This window comes from Epinephelus fuscoguttatus, linkage group LG16, assembly GCF_011397635.1.
Source record: "Epinephelus fuscoguttatus linkage group LG16, E.fuscoguttatus.final_Chr_v1".
Classification (NCBI taxonomy): domain Eukaryota; kingdom Metazoa; phylum Chordata; class Actinopteri; order Perciformes; family Serranidae; genus Epinephelus; species Epinephelus fuscoguttatus.
In genome coordinates this window covers 7,504,556-7,531,573 of record NC_064767.1, presented here as the reverse complement: position 1 = coordinate 7,531,573, position 27,018 = coordinate 7,504,556, and the positions used below count along the sequence as shown (strand labels likewise).

General features: G+C 43.9%; 1 protein-coding gene across 1 annotated transcript in view; it reads left to right on the top strand.

Annotated features, from left to right (window-relative positions):
• Positions 1 to 27,018, top strand: part of lrpprc (leucine-rich pentatricopeptide repeat containing) — an 82,171-nt gene that overhangs the window by 4,401 nt on the left and 50,752 nt on the right. Inside the window, exons 12-23 of the mRNA XM_049600437.1 lie at positions 9,019 to 9,137; positions 9,301 to 9,391; positions 10,740 to 10,809; positions 12,841 to 12,868; positions 13,561 to 13,618; positions 14,570 to 14,676; positions 16,025 to 16,102; positions 16,343 to 16,414; positions 17,271 to 17,384; positions 17,505 to 17,635; positions 17,930 to 18,015; positions 26,350 to 26,557. Coding sequence (XP_049456394.1) covers positions 9,019 to 9,137; positions 9,301 to 9,391; positions 10,740 to 10,809; positions 12,841 to 12,868; positions 13,561 to 13,618; positions 14,570 to 14,676; positions 16,025 to 16,102; positions 16,343 to 16,414; positions 17,271 to 17,384; positions 17,505 to 17,635; positions 17,930 to 18,015; positions 26,350 to 26,557 — 1,162 coding nt within the window. The remainder of the gene's footprint in view (positions 1 to 9,018; positions 9,138 to 9,300; positions 9,392 to 10,739; positions 10,810 to 12,840; positions 12,869 to 13,560; positions 13,619 to 14,569; positions 14,677 to 16,024; positions 16,103 to 16,342; positions 16,415 to 17,270; positions 17,385 to 17,504; positions 17,636 to 17,929; positions 18,016 to 26,349; positions 26,558 to 27,018) is intronic.

Below are 27,018 nucleotides of genomic sequence, written 5' to 3'. Positions count from 1 at the left end.
TTCACTTCAGGGATAATTTCCACATGATCAGTTTTTATCCAACCTTTGTTTAATAGCTGGGGGCTGTTGGCTTTTCTTTTTTTCCACTCTTTAGAGACATTGATTTCACCTAAGCTTTTCCTGTTCTAAATAAGATTCCTTTATTGTCATGTATAAATAGTGACCAAAATTCCTTTAAAAAGGGTCTTTTGGTTGCAAAGTGTGGTTTAACAGGGAAAAAAACTCTAAAACCTTTAAACACTTCATACTTTACTTCACATAAACTTCCATCCTGTGCTTGAAGGGTGGGTATTTTTCAACCAGGGCCCTTTTTTCCCAATGATTTTGTGCCTAAATGTCCAATGTTGAGTGAGACTGCTGCAGCTGACAGCGGCGAAACAGGCTGCACTGTAACCTCCTGGGTCACATTCGCACTGTCACTTTAAGTATACTAAAAATGCTTGTTTTTGCCACCAGCAGGCTCAGATTATTGTTTGATCTGTCTGACATCATTATGGAAATGACCCTACAGAGATAGACCACCTTGTTTAACCAGAAACAGCCCTGAAATCACTATCGCCAAAGCCACCAGACTCCTTTTCATTTCCATTCACTCAGTCATTTATAATCCGTAACTGCTAATCCTGGTACAGGGTTGCATGGGGGGCTGGAGCCTATCCCCCAGCGGACATTGTGCGAGATGCGGAGTACATTCTGGATAGGTCGCCAGAGTATCACAGGGCTGACACATGACAAACAACCATTCATGCTCACGTTCACACCTACGGACAATTCAGAGTCACCAATTAACCTGCCCTGCATGTTCTTTGGAGAAACCTGGAGAAACCCCACGCTGACACAGGAAGAACATTCAAATGCCACAAAGAAGGGCCCCACCTGGCTGGTGGATTTGAACTCAGAACTCTCTTGCTGTGAGGCGACAGTACACTGCCGTGCTGCCCAAAAAACACACGAAACAGTCATTTTATCAGCGTAAAACACACTTCAGTCAAAGCTGACAGAACAAAAAACCTAATAGGAGCCGTCTTGGTTGATCTTTCTGTCACTATCACTAACCTCTGTTTGGTTGAAATAAACTCTTAATTCATCCAGTTAGATGTAACTGTCTCTACACATGTTTGCTGTTTATTTAAATGGAGTCCGGTGGATTTGGTGATTTCAGGGCTGTTTCTGGTTAAACAAAAAGAATATTACTAACTCACTAATAACAAAAGGTTTTCTCTCTGTAGGGATCCTTTTCATAATGTCGTGAGACGCATATAACAATGATCTGAGCCTGTCAGTGGCGAAAACAACCACTGTTGGCAGGCGTTGTGTGACGGGTGAATGTACCTCGAGTGGTTACAATCAGCCTGTATCGCCCCTTTTCAAAAGTAGCTGTTCCCAGTTACTTAGACACAAAAACATGGGAAAAAATTACCTATCTAAAACAAAACAAAAAAAACAATGAAGTTACCCGTTTAGCTATAACTTTGAAGGCTGTAGCTTTAGAGAGACCAGTAGTTGAAAAGTGAACATGGTGAGTTGTCTTGAGAAGCTTGTCGTTGGACCCTAAAGCCACTCCAGCCTCATGTGAACAATCGCATGTGTATGTGAGAACTTAATGGATGGCCCCTTGAAGGAAAAAAAATGTGCCTACCAGCTGTTTGCACGTCCAATCTGACATAGAGAGCATGATATTCACAGTTTATGAGCATGTATGTGTGGTATTTTTGTGGTGTAAGGGGGATTATGACTTCCTCAGTCCTCTGTACCAGAAAGAGCTTTTAAAGGAGCGTTTCCCTCAAATATTAATGCCCTACAGAGTGGTCCAACTGGGACAGATTTCACCGGGCTGGGGCAGTCAAGGGCAAAGACGTCCGATCCCTGCGTGAGAGAGTTAGAGCAGGAGGAGATGAAACGACACATACGTGCACACTTCCTCACAAATACACACACACATACAGGTCTCTCTGGAGAGCTCTAGAAATAGATCGCAAAGTTTAGAACTCGTCATGACGGCCACTTTGGACAGACGGACCAAAAAGACACTCTGACTTTCAGAGAGTGCGCTCAGACATGAATGTCATCGTTTTTATTCCCCTTCTTGGTCTCCAAATTCTGGCCTCTTGTGTCCTCCTGGGTGCACGGCTAAAGGACATGTTGTGACCAATCAATTGTGCTTCTTTTTGTTTGTTTACTGAACAAAGGCTTCAGGCTAATAAATTTATAGATTACAGTTAAGATAATATTTTCTCAGAAACCAGTGTTTCGCCAACAAAACCAGTGGATGTCCTCTCAGAAAAGATGAAATGTCCAACAGTAAACCTAGTGTTATGGCCCTTCCTGCACAAACTGACTCTGTGTTACAGCTGATACTGTATCAAGTGCTCCAAAGCTGCTGAAAGGAAGTGGTGCACAGTAGTGTGTGAGGATGGTTGATCCAGCAACCTTCGCCCCATGGCAGGGGGCACCTAAGTCTCCTTGTTGGCGGACTCAGGGGGGCTCAGTAGCGTGAAGCGCATGCAATCACACTACAGGAATGCACATACAGGTCTGAGGCTGCGGGGTCAGAGGTCATTTTGCTCCAGTGGCTTTCCTCAGATCGTTCCTAAGCTCAGATTTTCACCCAGATCTTCCCATGGGTCCTTGAAATCTGTGAAAAGAGACAAAAAAAATAGACAAGTCATTGAAAGTGCTTGAAGTTCTTTTTGTATTTACTGTCTGCACATGTGTCTCCTGTAGTTGCGTCACTGTCACTTGCCACCTCCCTCGAATAAGTGCGATGGTATCATGCGTGCCTGAGTGATTGAAGTCAAATGATGCAGGTATAGTAGTGGCAAGAAGGCTAACGTTAAGACAACCTTAAGCTACGCCTTGAAAATGTAAATTCCAGGACTTTTTTTTCTGGACTCAGCAAAGGCTTGTTAATGATCAGCTGGACGTCCATGTGGCCTGATGCGGAGCCTGCAGCAAATTAGATTTGATCTTTGACCTTGAACTATGACTTGGGTCCTTGAACTTAAGGAAATTGGACATGGGAAGTCCTTGGATATGGGAACCCTGAAATTGCTTGTCCCATTGCCTTCACTGAGTGGGTGGCTGGACATGAGGCGTTCCTTTTCTACTGAGCGTTAAGCCAGTGTTGACACTTTGTCCAACGCTAAATGGAAAACTGGTATCCATGTTTTAAAGTTTGTCCTCTCTGTCTGTCTGTCTTCAGACAGTTTATGGCTCAGCACGTGCAGTTTAGTGGAATATTCCCGTTCCCAATTTCTGTCTGCTGAAGGTTATTTCCCTCCTTTGTTTTTGTCAGCGATGAGCTTGTGGCTGAAATCGTGTCAGTGACAGATAGCCGTCATTTGGAGACTTGTCAGAATTCACAACTCATTATGAACGTACCCTGTCAAATGCGTTCAGCAGCAGCTTGGCTTTTAAGTGCTTTATTTATGCTGAGCTCTGGCTCTCTCTTTGGGGTTTTTTAGAGCGATTAATAAATGATGTATTTTTCCCCTGTCAGCTAATTGACAGTATCTGAGCTGGCAGGGAGGAGAAGCCGGTTTGACTAGTGTGGCGACGGTGCAGATTGACTTCAGTGTGCGGTCCAGACAGATTCTCAGTTTGAATGGTGAGATACCTCAGCGCCTTCCTTGGCAGCATGAAGAAGAGGACTAGACATGAGTTTAAACATGCACAACCACACATACCCGTACTCCAATTCCCCAACCGACCGCACATTCTCAAAGCCACACAAACACATCAGACTGCATCCATTTAGTTATCGCAGTGCAGAAAGAGAGACGGACCAACGGAAGGAAGAAAAGTGGAGAAACTTCTCTTTTTCTAACACACCAGTGGCTCGTTTCCGATGGTGTTAGCCTTAACCCTCATGAATGATGCAGCCTCTTTTTTCCTCCTCTCTCTCTCCCTCTCTTACACACTCCCTGGCTGCGGGAGGTGTGTGTGTGTGTGTGTGTGTGTGTGTGTGTGTGTGTGTGTGTGTGTGTGTGTGTGTGTGTGTGTGTGTGTGTGTGTGTCCACATTTGTGAAGGAGAGGTGGGGGGGGGCTTTCGGGGGGCAGTGCAGGTGATGTGACTGATGAGGAGTGACTTGATTTCATGTAAATGCAAGCGCTCTGAGGGAATTCACTTTGGATTACGCGCCCCACTGTGCATGGCCCATGAAATATTAAGCGCCGTGTCACTTTTTGTCCACAGGTGTCACTAGCGGGCAGAGAGGCCAGAGCCGTAGAGTTGGAGGAGAGCAACGGGGGAGGGATGGGGAGGAAGGGGGGAAAAAAATCCCTTTGCATTTTGATGAGGTGTGGATTTGGCGGGTTTAGCGGAAGCATATGCTGGGCCATACTTCCCACCTGCCGCCAGCTAGTCACCGCTTGTCAGTCCTGGCGAAGCAGCGCGCTCTTATCACTTCTGACATGGTGGAGCAAGAAAAAGAGGGAGGGAGAGGGAGGGGAAAGCGCAGAGGAAGAGAGTGTTTCTGGCCTTGTGTGATTTGGGTGATGAGAGATGTAAAGGCTCTCTTGTATAGTCCGCTTTCCTTCCTGGCCACCCACACCTGACTCTATTTATGTGACCTCATCTTCACCCCTTTAACTCTTCCTTTAATACGGCTCTTTAAAGTGGAGTGGGCTGCATTAAAGAAGCACGGCAGTCTGTAATGTCGTCCTCCATGAACTCAATTCCAGCCTCAGCTGAGTTAATTGATGGGATGAGCGCCAGGCATCACCTTGATTGAAGGGGGGAAAAAAGCAAGCGAGCATGAAATCGTCGCTTTTCTTACCTCATAAGATTGAAGTGTTCTTGTACTGTTTTCAAACAACAACCAGGCAATGCCTCGCAGCAGACAAAGTCTACCTTGAGAGAGTCATAGACGTGGAGAGATGGTGCGACAGATGGTGTTGGGGGAGAAAGAAAAGGAGAAGTGACAGGTACTCATGTCCAAGGACGGGAGGAGATGACAGCGACCGGTTCACTCCACTCCTCTTTTCCTCTCGTTTCTCCGTCCTCACTTCTCGTCTGTGACAGTTAACCTGAAGACATGAATCTGATGATGATATCTTGTGACCACTGCCATGCTTAACTCACTACTTTGATACTTCTTGCCCGGATGGTATGTCAGGCTTTATGCTGACCAACCTGGAGAGGCCTCTACTCTTCTCAATTCTCCTCTGTGCCCAATCTTTATTTAAATTGTTCAGACAGGGGAGAAGGCAGAAAGGGTTCCTGACATGAGGATTATGGAGGGAAAAGTAAAAGACCTAAAGGGAGAACAGGTCAAATGACACTACATAATATCACATATTATTTTATGTTGTGTCTTTGCTTTTTGGTGTAGTTCAAAGCACTTTAGTTTGAGTTGCGTTAAACCAGTCCGTATTGTTAGACTATGGAGACGTTATACAGGATGCACAGTGTCACGTACCTTCACACGGCAGTCATGGGAGGAAGCTGAGGTGGTTGAAAGGAACCACATTTGGCAATTTGTGTCAAAAATCATAACTAGGTTAATTAAGACTACCAAACACATTGTCACAATCCATGCAACAGTACTTCTGTTTTCTCTCTCTTACTTTCTGGTCTTCTCTTGGTGTCTTGACGTCACTGTTAAGGCCTTTGTACACTGAGCCCGTTCTTTACGATGAATTTTTTTAATCCGTCTTCCAAAAACAATCGTTATACACAGAAACCTTGCACAGTGATCCTGATGCATTTTCTCGTTCTATTCATTGTGAAAACTCGCAATACGTGACAAAATGAGAGGACGTGTTTCCTCCTTTGCCTTGCTTCACTGGAGTTACCTATCTGGCTGTCACCACTCCTCCCCGTTTTTCATTTGGCACCACAGCTGCATGAAGGAGTGGAGCTGTCCTCCACATTCTGTGTGCGGTCTACATCTTCCTCCTCCTCTTCTTCATCATCCACCTGAATATTACTTTCGGACCTGTTCAGAGTGACCCTTTCAGAGTTATTATATGGTTCTATGTACCCCGTTCTTCTGTCTTGTCTCAACTGTGTCCCGCCACAACATTTTTTTTTTTCACTGATTCTTGGTCAGGCGTCTCAAAAGGCTTCTGGCAGATGCAAAAAAGACAGAAAATCTAACCTCTGAAAATTTTATTGACAGATGAAAGTTTTGTACTTTGTGTGCAAACATGATTGACACAATGTGAAGTCGTATTTAATTTTAGATGTGCAACAATTTCGGACCAAAAAACCCCCAAAACGGACTCAGTGTGCAAAGGCCTTTAGTTTGTCAGGCAGCCAGTGGGATATCAAGGATATTTCGGCCAACAAATAGTCTAAGACACAACCCTTGTGAAACCACAAAGTATCATTAATGACTGACATGATTATTGCTTCCAATAGAAGTCACCATAACGACATTATCGCTATAGTAATAGTAATGGTAAATTCATCTTTCACTTTATTTATTGTGCATTTTGTCTATTTTTTCATATATGGATTACACTCAAAATCTGACCTTAGTGCGGTGGAGAGGAAGACAAAGCGAGAACAGAAAGAAAGGAAAATTATTTAAGAGGCACTGGATTGTTTACACGATACTTCATATGTGTATTATTAACATGATATCATATATATCATTTGAAATATCACGGTTATCACCAGTGTATCTCAACACCCCTAGTGTCATTTTCACTCTCCAGTTTTTGTACAGATTAAACAACATTGATTAGGTAGCTCATCAGACAGAGCAGACTACCTGTTCCCTCTGTTTTCAGTCTTTGTGCAAAGCTGAGATAACTGGCTAAAGGCAGAAGTTTCATATTTACCATCCAGACGTGAGAATGTTATGTGTAAAGCTTGTTTTGCTGCAGTAAAGCTGCCCTAGAAAGTAAGCAGTAGCACTCACAGGCCAAACGGATGTCACTTCTTAGAAGCCTGACTTATTACTGCTTAGCTAAGACATGCCGCGCCTTTAAGGCCACAAGCCTGTAAATAATGGGAGTGAAAATTGAGCAAAGCAGGCTGTGGTTCAAAGGGTTAAAAGCTCTTTGTCACAGACTTGACTTGACAAAAAAACAACACTAACGTGCTTGTTGGACAACAGAAAAGTGCTGATGATCATGAAAGCTCACACGCGGAAACCGGAAAGCACGAGAGAGTGAGACGGCTGGCTTATGCGTTTATACCTCCAGCTCTCCATTCACTTGTTTTCTGTATGTCTGGCTCACCGTGAAATTGATTATGGATTATTCAGGAGGAAAGCAGGAGCTACCTCTCTTCTTTCATAAAAAAAGCCTGGATGAAAGCGATTAGGGGGTAAGAATGGACGGGCGGATGACAGAATGGACGGATCCTCCATTGAGAAGAAAGAAGAAGATTGCCTGTTTACTTTTTCTCCTTTTCCTGAAAGCAGGGTAGATGGATAGTGAGAGGGGTGGATGAATGAGTGATATGGATGGAGGAGAAGGCCAGATGGATGGATGGAGTGGTTCAGGTAGCTGTACCTGGGGTAATGCAGCCCCAGCCGCAGGTTTTAATGGCGTATAAAAGCCCGGGACTCATATTTTATTCAGCTAAAGAGAGAGACTGCCAGGTGAACACATACGTCCCAAGAGGCTGCAGAAACACAGAGCTGTATATATGTGTGTGTGTGTGTGTGTGTGTGTGTGTGTGTTTCAAAACCTGAGTGGAGAGTAAATACACACAGCGTCTTGAGGTGTGTCAACTCAAGGAAGCACTTTAAGGTAGTTTGCTGAAGTCCGCATGGGAACTTGGTGTATTGGTACACTGAATGTGGTCATATATAGCATATAGATGCACCTTGAACCACATAGCAACACACACTGAGAATGAACACACACACACACACACACACACACACACACGGGGGCCCGTACATGCCTTCATTGAGGCCAGTGTCCTTTATGGGCACGCTTCCAGACATATGCAAAGTGCTGCACTGCCTCCTCCACATGTGCACAAACACACAAACACACTTGCGGGTGTTTTGAGAGTGCACGTGTGGCTGTTCCATATGCATGTGGCTGTTTTGGCCTCCTTCCCTGGGGCAGGACCTCGGGGCTCTGCTGGAGAGCAGGGTGATGGTGCGGGAGTCCACTTCAGGACGAGTGCGTGTTTATGTACACGTATCCTACAGTCCAAGGTGGAGAGGGGAGCAGCAATTAGCATTTTGTTGATGGTGTGTGTGTTTGTTGGGGGGGTGCCTGGCCATTTACCTGAAGGGGCGAGAGAAAGTGTGTGCCAGCTCATTTCTTAGACCCATATTTGAAAGTGCCCACACAGCTCGGGGGCCTGTGCATGAGAGTGAGTGGAGGAAAGTGTTTGTATCTGTAGAAGTGCAGCATGTGATTGGATTAAAACAGCCAAACAGAAAAGTGTGTTCACCCCAAAATGTTATTGTCCTGAATTTCAGGGATGCACAGACAAGAAACTAATCTCATACTCACATGTTTTTGTTTTGACCATTGATCCAAATATGCTCAGTTACATGTGTCACCACACAGACATATTCTACCTATATCTGTATCTGTCGGGGGGGGTCTGACACCTTTATTTTGTATGAACAAGGTCTTTTTTGATGCTTTTTTATGCACACTGGAACCTTATTCATATTCAAAGTACACAAAAATCCTAGTGTGAGATCAGTTTAGTTTCATTGTGAATTAGAAAATGGTTACTGGACCACACAGGACCCCAGCATCAGCACTTGTTACAGCGTCTAAATTTTGTAGTTTTGTCGCTTTTTCTTTTATTTAATCACAAATGGAATATTCTTTGGTTTGAGACGATTAGTTTGAAGACATCACCTTAGATTCTGGGAACATTTTCACTATTTTCTGCTGTTTTGTGGACTAATAATGTAATCCAAGTCAAACCTTTAATCACAACACATACTCTTTTTTTTTTTTGGTATGGCTGTTGACTCAAATATTGTTAATATTTGTAAAACTGCTGTCACTACACAAAAACCATTCAACTTGTGTTTTCATGGACAAAAAGCTGATGTTAATTTCTTTGCCGGTGTGCTTTGTAGGTATGCTCGAGGTGGTGAAGGGCATGAACGAGCTTGAGGTGTGCCTCGATGTCGAGACTATATACAGCTACATCATCCCTGCCTTCCCCAGCATGGAAGCAGCTCGACAGGCCTTGGAGGTAATCCGTATGTGTGTGTGTGTGTGTGTGTGTGTGTGTGTGTGTGTGTGTGTGTGTGTGTGTGTGTGTACACGTGTGTGTATATGTGTGTTTACGTGTGGCCAGTGTGTATGAAAAAGTTTTTGCTCTCATAAAAGTGATTTTTTTTTTTTTTTCTGTCCAGGATGCTGAAGTGTCTTTTGAGTCGGAGGGCTTCATGGCTTCAGAGGTTCGCTTGATTGCTGGTAGAGACCTGGCTGAACTATACACCAAATGTAAGCCTACACACACACACACACACACACACACACACACACTTACACATTCCACAGAAGCTCTACTGCATCTTGAGCACCCATCATCATAAAAATCGCTGCTTCGCCTGCGGGCTAATTGGACCAGCGTTAACACAAACACACACACACACATGCACGCACGCATGCACACACGCACACGCACTCATACATTTGCCCACTTACTCCTCTGTGCTCATCAGGCCTTTTAAGAGATTAGTCTGTGTGAATATGTAAAGAGCGAGAACGAGAGGCGCCTCAACTGGCGGAGGGACGGGATTGAGAAGGCTGTTAAATAATGGATGACTCTTCCTGTTTTCTGTCTTTCATCTCGTTTTAGTCTCAAACATCCACCGCTCGTTTTCACATACGTCGCTCTGTTGCCGCTTTATGTATTTCAGAAAGTCCCCAATGGATTTTTTTCCCTCACATTAAGACAGTTTTCAGTGTTTTCTCTTCGGTATGCATTATTGCCATAAACACAGCGCAGCCCTGAAAAGCTTCCTCTGAAAAGATAATCAAGCCTATGCTGCTTTCAGCTTCTTAAAGATGTGCGACTTTTTCACTTTAAAATGTCTAAAAACAAATAGACCAATCTTACTTACATTATCCTGAAGTTTTCCAACAGTGTTCAAACCCAGAGGAATCTGATTTTAACCAAGGACAAGGTCCATGTGGTCGCTGTGGCCTGTCAGTGGTGTCATATTGCTTTGCACATGCATCAGGGTCGTGGTTGTCTGTTAGGAACAGACATAAATTGACTTTTTATCCAGTTTTAAGCCACATTTTTATGATGCTCTTTTGATAGATCTTGGTTGTTTTTAACCAGATGAAGGATTTTAGTCATCGGATGTCTGGATGTTAAGTTTTCAGAGACACAAGCTGAGTAAATGTTGGCGGCAAATCCTGTCCCTGCAGTGTTGAACAGTGTCAGAGAAACACTGATTTGTAACACGAATCGCTGGGTCCCTTTGTTTTTGGAGAGGAAGTGATCTCTGCGGATAATTTGGCTCACTTTTGGTCACACAAACAATTTAGAGATACCGCTGCAGGCACTGGAAACTGTTCACGGGCATCTCTAACAATTCATTGACATTTTATAAATTAAACTTAAATTTATTACTGAGAAACCCAATCATGAAAATAATTGTAGTTTATTTATAAAACATATATTTATTCATTAATCTCATTTTTCTTGGGTTTTGGTGTGCTGGTTAAACAAAGGTGTCGACTCCTCCATTCCATATCATTCAGTCCACATAAACACAAGTCTATCTTTTCTCTTTCTCTCCATCTCATTATGTATCTGTGTCTCTTCTCTGTCTCCCAGTGTCAGATCCCTCCTTCCCTGCGTTGGACATCGGCAGCTTCCGCGGCAGCCTCATCCAGGGCTTTAGAAAGTGAGTCAATTAGCCCGTCGTCTGTTTGTGTCTTAATGTGTTCTCCGTCATTTGATATTCCATATTTCTCCATATTTTGCCTCATAACTCCTGACTGGCGTTTTAGGGAGGCCCGTAGCACTATGGAGGTCACTGCGGCATATGCTACGACTATGACATGTGCAGCCTATCACACCATCTTCAGCGTCTGTGTGTGTGTGGGCAGCTGCAGGGAAAAACACTCCATCAAACACACACACACACACACACACACACACATATACACGGCTGCCTCATGCATATGGAGGCAGTCATCCCTCAGCTCTCGCCCCAAAGCACCGTGGGAGATATGTAAATTAGCAGATGCCCACCACTGCCCCTCATACCCCAGACCCCGTACTGATCTCACTCTCTCTCACACTCTCTTTCTCACACACACACACACACACACACACACACAGTTGGCCCTAGGACCAGGGTCTGACCCGTGGGCTTTTGTTGACGGGGTGTTTATGAATATTTACAGTTTAACACTACACATCCGCACAAAAACACTTGGGCCCCTGAGCGAGGCTAGAGGTGGGTCACAGAGAAAAGTGCTGACTTGTCTGCAGGAACCAAAGTTATTTCCTCTACAAAAAAAGCCAAAACTCACTCAGCTGAGCTCAACTGCAAAGTTTAAATTCAGTCAATACATTCTCTCCTCAGTGGACTCTGATTATTTAACTAACATAATGGATAAAGTAAAGATGGGAGTAGTTACAGCAGATGCACGATTGCAGCAAAAGAGTTTTAGCTCATTTCCAAACCACAAATAGATTACCTGATTTTTGGTGCAGAATTTGGCATGTCTTCTGTGTGTGTGTGTGTGTGTGTGTGTGTGTGTGTGTGGCCGTTCTAAATATTTAAAACCAGTGCATCCAGAAACTGTTTGTCCCTCTCTTTTTGTGTCTGAATCTGCTCCCTCTCCTCCATTTGCTTTGCTCTCGTTGCATTAACGCACACATACACACACCTACACACTCCTCTGACTGTTAGGTTGCCTGACAGGGTCATAATTGGGCTTGTCACTTGGGGAGCGCGCGTGTGTGTGTACGTGTGTGCGCGCGAGCGTCGTGTCATTGCAAAGCGGGACCTGCCCCTGTCAAAGACAAGGTCAGGGGATAATTTAATCATTAAAGACCTCTTCTTCTCTCTTCTCCTCATCTCTCATCTCCCCCTCTCTCCTCCTCTCCGCCAACTAGCTGACAACGCCAGAAATGTCACACGTTGTCATCATTTAGCCTGTGTGTGTGTGTGAGTTTGTGTGTGTCTTTGTGGTTTCCCAGGCTTTTGTGCTGCAGTCTCTCCTCTCTTGTACTGTGGGATCGAGGGTGTCAAACTGAAAAATCCGTTGCTCTGACTTGCCGTATTGTATTGTGCTACACTGTCAGTTCAGGAGCTATGACATTGTCAGGATTATGGTTACTTGAATCAAATCCCTGTTACTGCCAACAGTGTGTTAATCCATCTAAATTCGTATATACGAAATATTTACACAGTAGGTTGGGAATTGGATATTCCAAATGGAGGAGAAAATCTAAAAAATCTCACACAAATAGATAAAATCTAATATATTGTTACAGATTTAAAACAGTACTCACAACCTACAGATTAACTATAAATCCCCGGTTCAGCAACAGTACAAAGTTCACAGAGAGTACAAACATTCGATAGTAAAGAGAGCTTAGTTCAGAGACATGTCGCAATATTGTGATTTGACAGTTTCATGGGGAGCGAAGCAGAGTTTGTAGGAGAGTGAAGAAACACATGGAGAGGAGAGGAGAAAAACTCTGTTGGAAGTGTGTGTGTGTGAGTGTGTGGTGGAGCTGTGTCTCTTAAGGAGATGTATTTTCAGAAATGTCCTTTTTATGTTTTGTGGCCTAAAAGCAAAACGTAGCGTCACTTATGAGCAAATTGCACATTAAACCTGACACGATGGGAGTCTTGTTGACCCACTGGTGGTGCATGTCGACATGGTGCTCATGTCTTGTCCTCTACTGCCCCCTGCAGGTCCTCGGATGTGGAGAGCATGGTGAAGGTACGTTGAAAATGTGCCCACACTGTGAGTTGAGTGTCTGTGGAGAATCATACAAGAGTATGGACCACAGTGAAAGAGAAAACTTTGTAAAAATGATTATTAAAGTTAGATTATTTACAGCATTTGGTGAATCTCCAGCTGTCTGTTAAGGGTGGTTATTAAGATGAATTAAAAAGCTTATCCCTTAAGGGACATTTTTAGATAAGGTTGGTAACATAAAAAGCACACAGTTCATTCACACGCATAAAGATGTCCAAAATTTAAACTACTACAAAATATAGGTGGCTACGGGTAAAAAAGATACATTAAAAAAGAAATGACTGGGTTGCAGATTAGTCAATGCAAGCCCTAACTACAGCTGCACAATTAATCAAAATAATATTAAGATTTTTGTAAAGGTTAAATGTGCCGCAACATGCCGTTATAAATGGTGCTACAGAGATGTCCCGTCCTGCAAGTCATACTCCACATGCAAGGGAACATGCTTGTTAGGAACAGACCCTGGCAAAAATTATATTATCATTTTTAAGTTTTCTGTGGTTGAAATAAAATGCAAAAATGACCATTTCCACTAAATTTGCAGCTCATGTCACGAAAGCAATATCTGCCAAAATAATTGCAACAGGATAGTGACCTTATAAAGTTCAATGTTTGTCCCACTGTGTGTTTAAAACATTCATTTATTTCCCCAGATCACTGAGCTCTTCTACAAAGACAAGCGCTTCTCCAAAGGAAACGCCAAGTGTTCTGGTAAGGAAGCATTTCTATAAACTGTTCTCACCGGCAAGGCAAGACGTTCATATGTGACAGTGTCCTTGTATGCTAGATGTGTGTGTGTGTGTGTGTGTGTGTGTGTGTTTGTGTAGGTGAGAAAGGGAGGGCCCCTTCGTGTGTGTGTGTGTGTGTGTGTGTGTCATCTATCACGTATCGGTATTCAAACTTGCAGACTGCAGCCTCTGCCTCACTCAGCTTCCAACTATAATTCAGATGACAGAAAGATGCCCAGTGTATAAGTGTGTGTGTGTATCTGTGTGTGTGTGTTTATGTTCAGTCTCAGTAGCAGAAAACTGCTGACCGGCCCTCTTCTCGACATGAAGCCTGTGTGTGTTTATGTCCAGGTGCGTGTGTGTGTGTGTGTAAGTGAAAGACCTGCTCTCTCCATCGCAGGAAATAGAGCCTGGCTGCTGACACAGCGCTGAGTAGTTAAAAGTGTGTGTGTGTGTGTGTGTGTCACTACTGAGCAGCGTCCCCGGTCTGGCTGTGTGTGTGTAGAGCGTTAATGTCGCTCCGTGTCAGTGTGTGTGTCACGGAGAGTCCCCAGCGCTGGAACTGGTGTTTGTGCTGGTGGGAGCGATGGAGACTGTTATCCATGTCACATCCCATTAGACGACATCTGCGTGTGTGTGTTTGTGTGTGTGTGTGTGTGTGTGTGAGAGAGAGAGTTGAAGTAGGGGGAAGCTGTCACTGCCAGCCATCACACATTCACTCACACTCCAGCCCCAAAAGCAGCCTCTGTCAGCAGAAACACAAACACACACTCTGCAGAGGTTACAGAAAAATAGTATAAATGCACAAATGGATGCAGTGACTGACACGGACGCAAATGAAATTTATTCCCAAGACAAATGCTCACTGTGTGTGTGTGTGTGTGTGTGTGTGTGTGTGTGTGTGTGTGTGTGTGTGTGATTACTTCCCCGACAGAGACGGCATCGTACCTCTTGTACAATCTGATCGACAGCATGTCAGACACAGAGGTGCAGGCGCACGAAGACAAACTGCGGGCATACTTCAATCAACTACAGGCTCAGGTACACACATACACACACATTGACATGAGGTTTCCTAAAAACAAACACACACACACCATACATTAAAGCCCCTCTCCCACTGCACAAACCTGCTAACATCTGGCCTTTTTTATCTAATGGGAAAGGTCATAGTTGGCACTCACTCCCGGGACAAATGACTGCAGTAGTCACAGGTATTTATCGGCTCCAGCTCCGTTTTGTTTTGATCGGCAGTGATGGAAATACAACACCTGGGTGGGCCACTAATTTTAGCCCCTTTGCCAGTGCAATGCAATGATACCTTACCGTCTCACCCAAGCAGCATTAGAACATGGTTCCGATTTAGTCGGCATTGAGTTTGAAGGAGAGGCTGACTTAGTAGGAGACATAAGAAGGGAGTAACCACCAGAACTTTTTGACTGGCCGTCACGCTGCTTTCTACAAAGACCTGCGTACTCGCGCTAATTTTGGTGGAAAAAGGGTATAATATACAATATCCAGTTCATTTATAACCTTCCTGCTTTAAAGGAGCTTATACACTCTGATCTGAGATGATTTGCAGTGTGTAATCACACTTGGATTATTCACAATACACACACACACACACACACACACACTACGGAACACATGACCTCCTCCCGGCGCTCCATTTCTGAAGAGTGGTTTGAGCTGGGACATCCAGACATGTTGTGGAAGATTAAATCATGTTTTACACTTTGGGTCAAAGGTCACGTCTTAACTGGCCGTTTGAAGTTCAGTAACATAGCTTTCTGGTCCAATGTGGAACGTTTTTAGAGTCAAAGAAAAGTCCCAAAATAATCAAAAATGTCATGTAAAATTATATCTTATCATGTTACTCAGGACGCTGTGGAGTTTATACACACTGAGAACCTTCAGTTGTCAATAAGCACTCAGGAACTTTTATCAAGTAGGGACTGATGTTTGTTTTGGTGAGTTCTTCATCAACAGTAGTATCTTTTAAGTCTTAAGTCTTAGATACACATTTAAAGGCCAGGGCTACCAGACAGCCATGGCTGGAGGCATTATGTTTTCGGGTTGTCTGTCTGCCTGCCTGTCCAGTTCTCGTGTACCCGATATCTCAATGACACCCAAACGTCCACTTGCGCTCATCAATGAACTGAAAACGCCACTGTGACCTAACGAAATATGTTTCTGGCCGAAGCTCCAGAATTCACGCTCTAATTTTGACATAAATATCTTAAAGAATAAACTCATGAAGTGATGACGTTTTATATGCAACAAGTCAAAGGTCAGCTTTACTGTCACATCCTAATGTTCTGCAAAGGTGGTGTTCCCCTTCAGCTCTCAACCTTTGACCTTATCCTCCCTCCCTCTTGTTTCTCTGCAGAACATAACCATCCCCCTGAACATCTACAGAGGCATCAGGAACCTTCTGGAGTCCTACCACATGCCAGAGCTCATCAAGGTAGAGCGCCTGATCTCTGGTCTGTTACTGTCACATTGTTCCCATTGAAGTGACTTTATCATTGAACTCTAAGATCTTTAAGAGTCACTTGCACCGGTAGAGTCACACACTCAGCAGGCAAAGGCACAACATGAAGTCATATTTGTACTGTTAATGTTGTCTGTACTGTTCTTATAGTTGTCCTAATGATGTAGATGTCATATGTTAACTCTGTGTAATGTGTGTGTGTGTGTGTGTCAGGATGTGATCCTCTTGGTGAACCCCAAAGACAAACCGGCTGATGGCTCTATGCCAGTTGTTTTCCACGTCCCTGTAAGTAGGACAGTGTGAAAGAGAGAGTGAAAAGTTGTGTGGAAAAATGCTATGAGGTGCAACACAATTCATTTTGATGCACATGTTTATCTTTGAGACAGTTTGTATTGCTTTGACTTTGCTTTAACTTCGAATCTCAATATAATTGAAAAAAAAAAAAGATTTAATAGAGCATATAATCTAATATCTAATAATTTCCTTTAACGGCCCTGACACACCAGGCTGATAGTCAAATGTTGGTCAATGACGGGCTGTTGGTGGGCGTTTGTCGCCCTAGTTTTTGCGGTATGTCCTGCACCATTGGCACTAGTCAGCCCTCGTCAGCTGACTTAAAATGTTGAATAGGTGGCGGAGTTGACGCACGAGAAGAGAAACAGAAGTGAGGAAAGCAAACAAACAACTCGGAGAGCGTGAGATCAAAACAAACTTATAATATTTGGGAAGATGTTTGATTGAGCTGTTCAGCAGGAAAGGAAAAATGTTTGTGCGATCCTGTCGATCTTCCAGTTTCTCTTTTTGAATGACGAGTACAGACTACATCGTACTACATACTCGAACGTATGTGCTAATTGGCTGTCAGTAGTCTATGCAGCATGTTGAAGCACATTCTTTGGCCGACACACAGGCAATGTGAGGCCTTCATCACCACTTGCTCTCTGATGTCAGTTTGGTGCGTCTGGGCTTTGAAGGCGTGTGTAATTTTGTAAGATAATTTGGGTAGTTTACACTTAAAACAGAACTCTACTGTGGAGACAGGTGTGCATGCATAAGATGTATTTTGTGTCTATTAGAATAGGCTCATGTATGTATGTGTTTGGTGATGTACATTTGTCTAACACCTTTTTATCTCCATCAGAAAAATGAGGATAAGGTGCCGGCACTTGAGAGCAAATTGGCCGAACTGAAAGCAGAGAACCAACCAGTCGGCCTTATTCTCAAACAAACCATATATGCTCTCGGCGTTGAGGAGGTAGGATTTGTTTGGATGCCTCAGTCATTTCCTTTTCTTGAAATTAGCTGCTTTGTCTGTGTGTCTTAATTCAGAGAGCCTTGGGGGTTTTTTTTTCTGAGAGTTTTGTTATCTGATCAGAACCTGCAGCGCGCCCTTGAGCTGAAGCAGCAGTACGGGGAGGAGATGTCAGTCGGCAGCTACGCGCACCTCATCAGCTTGTGCTGTCGCCACGACAATGTGGAGGAGGCGCTCAACCTGAAGAGGGAAATGTGAGTGAAGCAGGATACACACAAATTTGCGACGCACACACAAGGTAGCGCCGCGACCAGCAGCAGGCCATTAAAGTTTAACTTGAGTGGTATTAGGGAAGACATTAATGCAGGGGCCAGCCGCTCTGTTGACTGGCTAGAACACAGGAAACTCTCCCTTCCTCCCGTGTTTCCTTCTCTTCACTCAACACCTCGTCAGACTGAAGTCCAACAGGAGAGCGTACAATAGATGAGTTGCATTACTGTAAGTGGAATACATTAATCTCACCCGTCTCTCACGCTCTCTGTTTTTAGAGATCGTAAGGACTCATCAACAGTGCTGGATACCAGTAAATACCTCTCACTGGTCAGGACCTTTGCCAAGAATGACAAAGTGGAGGGTAAGTTCATCCAGGGCTGGCACTAATGGTTATTTTTGCCATTAATTTTTGAGCCCATTTAACATACGATATGGGATTTTCTGCTGCTAGGGTCTCTCAATCAAAGCAGTAACAAAAGACGCAACAATGCTGTCATTGCAGCCAGTTTCTCCCAGTTAGAATTCCTTCAGTGTTCATTGTTCAGGAGGTTTTTAAGAGGAGCCGAATTATCCGCAGAGAACTCTTCCTCTCCAAAACAAACAGACCCTGTTATTTAAACTGCTGAAAACGCTAAATAAATCAGTCTTTCTCCGATGCTGTTCGGCACGGCAGGGGCTGGCGCAGAGCTGATGCTGAAATTTGCTCAGCTTGTTTCTCTGATAACTTCAGATCCAGACATCTGATAACTAACATCCTTCATCTGGTTAAGGAATATAGTTAAGAACAACCAAGATCTAAAAAGTGTTTAATTAAATGTGGCTGAACACTAGTGTCGCACGGTATACCGGTACTAAAATAGTACCGTGGTACTAGAGTATTCCAAACGGTACTATAATGCATTTGGAAAATACCGGTACTTTGAAATTGATTCAATTCATTAATTTAGTTAATTTATTTTACTCATTTATGCACACAAACACCTTTCTTGTTCCTATTGGAGCACAGATTGCACAAGTGCTGTGTATGACAACACCTGTATCAACATCCGCAGCTGGCGCATGTGTAAAAAGACAAGAGAAAGTCTGCCTCGCAAAGGGAGACAACACGAGACAACACAAACTTGGTGGAACATTTGAGTTACCAAACCGTGACGTCCTTACCGAGATACTGACTGAACCATGATTTTTTTGGTACCGTTACACCCCTACTATTTATTGTTCTAAAGGTTTGTATCCAAAAGGACTTTTCCTTAGGAAAAGTACCGAAGAGTATCGAAAAGTATTGAAATTCATATTGTATTGGTACCGAAACAAAGATTTTGGTATTGTGACAACACTACTGAACACTGGATAAAAAGTCAGTTTATAACAGCTCCTTGAAGACACGGCCACAACAGAACAGATCACAACCCTGATACATTGTGGTCACCACAGGTGATGGCACCTGGTCTGTTTGTTTTGGAGAGGAAGAGACCTCTGAACAATGACCACTGAAGGAATTCTAACCAGGAGAAGTTTCAGCTGGTTGCAATCTGCAGTCGTCGCCACTAGATCCCACTAAATCTTACACACTTTTTTTTTAAGTGTCATTTTCTATTTAAAAAAATGCACATGACAACTTGTCAGAGCCAACACAACTTTTCCAAACTGCTTATTTTGTCACAAACTAAAATATATTCAACAGCATTTTTGTTTGAGGGATTTAAATCGAATATCAAGATTGTTCGTAACTTTGTGACAATTGATTAACAGACTAATCCCACCCGCACTTAGTCCCTCACCACTCTTTCTCTGACAGTAAAAAGGCCTTCAGATGTGAGTGTGTGTGTGGTTGAGCTTGTGTGTGTGTGTGTGTGTGTGTGTGTGTATGTGCGTGTGTGAGTGTGTCACCAACTCTGTCACAATCTGTCTTTCTCCCTCCCTCAAACCACATTAGCCGGCCATTTTCAGAATGCTACGGTGGGTTTCCTTCAGCCCATCGAAGACCCAATTACCATCAGTTTTGCCGCTCTGCTTTTTGCACACAATGACAGGCAAAATGTTTCCCTTGTCTGTCCTCGCCTCTCCTCCCCTCCGCTCTCTTTCCCTCTGTCTTCATCTCTGTCTCTCTACCTGACCCTCTCTCCCCCACTCTGTCTCGAAGCGTGTCATTCTCTCATTCTCACCCCCCCTCACACACACATCCGCGTCAGTGAGAAATGAGAGAGGGGGAAAATTACAGGACTGTGTGTATTTTTCCAGAATTATTGAAATCCGCCTTGATGCTAATGGCAGATCATGTCCGCCGAAGTGCTTGAGCATTTCACACACACACTCACACACACACGCTGCGCCACGCAAATTTGCATGTGAATTCAAGCAAAAGGCATTTGGTGGGCACGGCGGTTGGTGTGTCCGCCTGTGTGTGTGTGTGTGTGTGTGTGTTTGGGGTGTGTATAGGCAGCCCTAACGCATTTGCCATTAGCCAGAGTGTGCATATGGAGGGGACGCTTGTCAGCCACATTAGCACACATGGCTAACCTTGATGTTAGCCTGTCCTCACCCAGACGCTGGTCCGCCCGGCTCCCAGCACACACCAGGCCCGGCTGAAGATCATGTCTCCTGGCATCTTGCTTTATTTCTCACCCTCTCTAATGGCTTTGTTGTTTTTGCCCTTGGTTCAAAGCCTCCCACCTCACCAGGCAACTTTGTTTTTACTTCACTTCATCCTTTTGACTTTATCCTTATGCCGCCTTCCTTCCACCATTACTCTCTTACTGTTCTTTATAATTACTTCCTCCATCTTCACATCTGTCTTCATATCTGTCCATCTATCCATCTGTCTAACCGTCCATCTCTTTATTTGTGTGTGGGGTTTTTTTCCTGGAAGATTTGGGTGCAGAAACAATACCAACACTGTTAGGTAACGTACAGCTTCCATGTTAGCCATTAATGTAATAGGGATAGGCATGAATTTCACGCATTCAGTTTGTGCTCCATCAGACATCACTTGATCTAAGGTTACAGGCAGAATGGTGACCAGGTGTAAAAGTGATGTTTGGCATATTCACACACACTTTTGTTTGGGTGCTAATTTCAGACCCTATTCTTATTTTAGATTCATTTTTGTGAGTTAGTGAGTACTAATAAATTCAATTAACTGAATATGGAAATTACTTAAAATGTCCATTCCTACTTATCTGTACAGAGAACTCATTTACACACACACACTGTACATGCCTGTTAAGCACTGTAAGCACTGTGGCATCAACGTTTGTGTTAAGCTCACCTTCATCATCCAGCCTCAGAAACTGTACATAAAAACTACGAAAGACTTTGACATCAAAAGGTTGTGTTCTAGCTTCTCCTTGAAATCATAATATGTACCTGTTAGTTTCTAAGTGCTGATCTCACCATCCCACCCTATATTAGGCTGCAGCCCCTTCAGTCATGCCCCCCTTACAGCAATTCTTTTCTGGACACGATGCGAACAAGCGAGCAAACATCAGATAGTTGCAGTGTTTCCCAGTGAAAATATCCTAACCTGCTCCGTGCGTCAGCAAACAGGCTCAGCGACTCGCCATGGCTCTGCTTTGGCAAAGCTTAGGGCACCTTTAACCTATTTTCAGAGCAACAGCAAGCCGTTACTAAGGCTCACTCAGGGTTTGATAATCTTCCTGAATGTTGTTGTCGCTCATAAATATATGTGCACACATTGCTCCATCTGCCAGAGTTGGAAGAGGTGTTAAACTGTGTGAATCCCTTTATATTAACATAATATATCTACGTCATTGCTGCAGTCCATATCAAATACAATTGACATGATGATTGACTTGTTTCTGTTTTACTGTGAATAGTGTCTTTGTTATTAATTACCCAGATCGTATGGTAACAGTTTGACTTAAACACATAGCTGTGAGTTGAATTCAGTTTAGAGATCACTTAGTAACAACTATGTTTCAACTTTAACCTCTTGGCAGACACAATATGCATAAATGTTTCTATTAAATTTACACAAAGTAAATTAACTTAATTAAACAGGTTCAGGTGTAGATTAACTATTGTTCATCTGTGTTGGGATTCAGTGATTGTTCCCACTCCCAAGTACTAAACTTAAATATGCTGGTTATTAGTTTTAAATTAAAACTATAATTTCACACATTTGAAGGCAGTGGAAAACAAATTGTATAAAATCCAGTGTTCTTCGCTAACAAAAATGTAATTTACAAAAATTATAAGCTGCTTCTAAAAATGCCGAAAATATTTTTTTAACCAGTTTTGGCTTAAAATGTCTTTTAACTTAAAAACAGCACGCTGGTACAAACAGTGTATCATTAGATCACTTTTTTGTATATCCTAGGGTGCTGCAATATATTTATTATTTTGATATTATATGTGACTAGATATCGTCTTAGATTTTGGCTGTCATAACATTGTAAGTGTTTTCTTTTCCTGGTTTTGAAGGCTGCATCTTAAAGCACCATCATTTAACTCTCCAGTATCATCAAAATATAAATATCGAGGTATTTGGTACAAAACAATATCATGATATTTTCTCCATAACACACATCCTTGTGCATCCCTCCCTGAGTGAGTGCATCCTGTAATCTATGGTTCCTGCGACCCAGTGAACCTGCCATACGTATCACCATGGGCCTGAACACCCCACTTACCTCCTTCTACCTCCACTTCTCTCCCTCCATTTTTTAAATACACCTCTCCTCTATCACCAAGCGTCTCTTTGACCTGCCCTTGCCCCTCAGCCTCCGTCTGTCCATCCTCCCACTTTGGTAAAGACAACTTGTTCTGGCTTTAGGTGGTCCTGGACTCGTGTTGCCTGTGTGTAAGTGTGAGTGTGTGTGTGTCACTAGCAGTCAAGTCATGGAACATTAGATGAACCATTGGGCTGTGTGATGTTTGTTTACCTGGCCTGTCTGCCTCCCCATCTCTTGATGTGTGTGTGTCAGTGTGTGTGTGTGGGGTCTGGCTCGCTTTGCTGGCCACGATGCTCGGCTGAGCTGATGGATATGCATACTGGCTAAACGGACGGATAAAGGGAGAGATGGCAGGGGGGGACGAGGGGAGGTGGGGTTGGACGTAGGGCGGAGGGATGTTAGCTAGTGTAGCTCCATTTGGGCAGATCAACTCCAAGCCATTGGTCTCAGTGATTAGCGGGTCTGTCAGAGAGTGATGGAGAGAGGTGTGGATGGAGGGAGGGAGGGAGGTAGACATGGAGAGAGACACAGAGAGTCACAAAGCGAGAATAAGTTGCATATGAAGTGATAAACAGTACAGACGTGACAGTAGGTCAGGTCATTATAGGGCAATTGCTTAATGCTGATACCATCTGTGAGCAGATTGATCTTCACTGCATCTTTGTGTTTTCATGTCAGAAGCTGTTTGTGTTTTTGTTTAAAAGAGACACTTATCCTCTTTAGTTTGTGACTCTCTTATCTGTGTTTACACTAATGGCTCAAGTACAAGTGGACATCAGCCCCACTGTATTGGCAGCAGAATAACAGCGCCGGTTACTTAATTCTGTTTTCCAGTCACATACTCAGACGTGCGCTCTATGACAGGCTCCTGAAAGCGCTTGGTTTTGGGACCATGGAGGAATTGCCTCTGTCCAGGCTATTTACAGTAGAACTTGTGAGACTTTTCTAGGGAAGTTTTTCTGCAGCTGATCCTGATCTAAGTCATTTAATATTGAGTCCTGATTCGATACTTCTTTTTTCCTACTTAATTCAGCTGCACACTGCATGCTTCAAAAATACTTTGAAGTTATTAAAATCAATCTAGTGTATATGTTTGCCAACTTAATATCTCTGCAACAGCTCTGGAATGCAATTAAGGAGGAAAAACCCCTGCATCAAGCTGTTCCTTAATGTCTTTTTAAACTACTATTACAGTGTACTATATACTATATACCAGTGGTTCCCAACTGGTTGGTCGAGGTCCAAAAGTGGGTCTGAATGGACCACAAGTGGATCGCAAACATGTCAAGTTTGTAAAAAACACACTTTACTTTGAAGTACAGAATATCTGGCACATAGCTTTTATTTTGAAGTGCCGTTTCCTGCTGCACAGTGAGTGACTGACGGATCGCTACCTGACAGAGGCAGCAAACTAGCACGACAACATGGCCAATCGCAGTATGACGCCGAGTATATTAAACCGTGTGGACCTTAAACTAATGACTGCAGACAGATTTCATCTGCACATCTTTTGCACGGATTACATTAATAAATTTAAACCCTTGAAATTGCACTTGCAGTGGCGTTGTGAGTGTCTGCGGTGAAACACCATGCACCATAGATCACAAACGAGTATCGTCGGCATTGCTGTGCATGAAAGCAATGCAAGAAAAATAACATGTGTGACAGCTGACATAAAACAGAGACTCTGATCTGGCTCTGTATAGCTCAATATAGCTAGCCTCGATCAGTTAAAAAATGTTTTGATCTACCCCGATATTCATGTTTGAGATCGGATCAGGACATCCCTACACTTTTCCAAACATTGAGAATTTATCTCCTTAGCGGCAGCAACACTGCTGCTTACTCCTGCAGGTTAAATTGAGTTAACTTACACTTTAGGGTCTGATGGACTCCAGCAGATGCTCTCTGGGCCATGACCGTATATGTCCTCTATGAGAGCTGTTTTGCTGTGAAGTAGCTGCAAATTTTTTCCTGTGAAGCCAATACAGTAATCAACCAAATTACAAAATAGTAGAGGCAAAAGTAGTTCCTCCTGGGTTTCATAGGCTTCGTGCATCATCAAAGCAGCATGAACAGGTGAAAATTGATTCATGATTGACTCATTAATAACTGCACGAATTGTTCATGTGAGAATAAAACCACACTGTTCAGTGTGTCCTAAATTACCGAACCAAAAGAGGTAGAATGAAGGTTTCACATCATGTTTTAACATATTATTTTTTTAAACTGTTTTCTTCATCAAGTGTATGAGAACACACGCATGCAGAGTTTGTCACGCAGACAGGCAGTCACGCCTCTATCAAAGCGCCCCTCACTTTCATGCATATCATCAGGGAGTTGCCTTGCACCGCCCTCAGCAGTGATTTTTGTGGGTAAATGTGAGCCATTCATGTCACACGTTTGAATCTTCACAGCCAGAAACAAGGAAGAGAGTTCGGTGACTCGTTGGAAACTGTGGACAAAATTGCAGTGTCGTGCAGAATTCAATGGGATTAGTTGAATTTGTGTTAATTGTTGTGATGGCAACATGGCGACATCCTGGTGCAAGCTACTGAAGCAGCTACTTTCTGAATGTACAGATATTTTCCTGCAGAAATCTATGTTACAGTGGCGATGAAAGTGTGATGCATCATCATACGAGTGACAGAGAACTTCACGGTTTGCCTTTTTTCCACTCCTGTCAAACCCTCCTCCAGCAAACCAAACTTATCCCTCTGACAAGCCTCACCCCCCTCTCATTGTCCTCCCTGTACCCCCCCCCCCCCCCCCCCCTTCCCTGTTTAGCCGTGTCTCCTCCCTCCCTCCCTCCTCCCTCTATTTTCCCCTGTCCCATTAAATCTGTGACAGCCTTTGGTTCCCATCGCCATAACAACTGGCACAGAGAGGTGGAGAGATGGAGAGACAGACTGAAATTAGGATGCCAAAGCACTCACCAGTGGCCCTGTCCCTCAGCCCACAAGTGTGTGTGTGTGTGTGTGTGTGTGTGTGTGCTCCCAGTAGAGAGTGACACTCCTGTTTTGAAGGGTTTGTTATATTACCAGCTATGTAGGTGTTAGTATCATTAGACCCACGTTTGTTCACTTTAACTTTATTTGCTTTTCTGTGTTTGTGTGCGCTTCAGTCTTTCACCAACGTAAGGAGATATTTGTCGGGTGAATTTTAAGCAAGGTGCTCATGTTGCCCTGCAGTTGGAGGACCGGCTAAATACACATTATTCAAATGTATTCTGTGTCTCCGCATCTCTCCATCTCCTCCCCTCCTCTTGGTCACGCTGTATAGATTAGTATCTGTGGTGGAGAGCGGCTGTATCGCTGTCAGCCCATTAGCAGCTGTCTAAATAGACAGTAAACGCATCTTAATTACCTTACCCTGATACACCACATATACACACACGCTCCCTTTTTCACCATTTAGCCCCTAGTGTTGGCCAGATGGGCGCGTGGCCCGGTAAAAAGCCCTCCATTACCGGCTGGACTTGACCAAACTGATCCACCCCTCAGCCCGCTTCCCGAGGTCTCACTGGGGCCACGGCGGGCCCTTGTCGCCACATACCTATAATTTAGCCCCCCAAGTGCTTTCCACATGGCCACGGCAAAAAGCCGGCCTCCATTGTAGGGGTCCGGTAATTGTAGTCTCGTTTAGAAAACCGCAAGTAGCAATTAGCACAGAGTTGGCATTATACGGGGTTGGATTTGCATCCCCGCTGGGCACAAAATGCTGTTTTAATATGGGTTTGTTTTCCCCACATGGAATTAGCTAAAGGGGCCTTTTATCATATTCACACACCCTACTCTTCTCCCAGCCAAGCTCTGCCCACCTCTCACTCTCTATCCCCTGCATTATCTCTTTATCTCCTTGTCTTTTGTTCTTTTCATTCGTCCTTTCGTCTTCACCTCTAAATCACTCCCACCGTCTCTTCATCGTTTGATCGAGAGTCTCACCGAGCATCACATATGTTGAGAGTGATCTTACTTTACCTCTCGTTCCCTCCATCACAGAGGCAGTGGACATCCTGAAGGAGATGAAGGCGAAGGAGGTGGTGTTGGATAACTCGGCTGTCTCTCTGCTCTTCCACACCTTAAACTCTTTGGTGACCAAGGGCGGCCCCGACACCATCCGACGCCTGCAGGACACCGTCTTCACCCTCGGACTGACCAAACCCTCAGCGAATCTCTGCTCGCCCCTTGTTAGTGCCTACCTGGAAAGGTAAAACAAACTCTTAACAGTGTTACAAATCACAAAACCACAGCCAAACACACGTTGCCCACGTAGACACAGATTTAAAACATCAATTGGTGTTATGGTATGTTTTATTTCTATGGCCGAAGTTCTCCGCTCGCCAGCCAGCCAGCTCACTTTTGTTTTCAGATTTGTGTCTTCATCTGCCAAATCCAGTTGCCAGGTGTGTGTATGTATGTGTGTCTCAATGAGTCACTCATCCCTCCCTATGATCATAGCTGAGGTTACATTCTGGGTCAGCGATTCAGACAGAGAGAGGATGTGGAAATTGCTCATTTATGTGTGTTAGAGCCAGGTTTTGTTTGTTAGAGGATTCGCCAGCTGCAACCTCTCCCATGAGCCCCCACCCCTGATCCCCTGAAACACCCACTGCTACACTCAGAGGTGTAAGTGTGTACGTGTGGGCGAGAGATGGCCATCGATGCTTC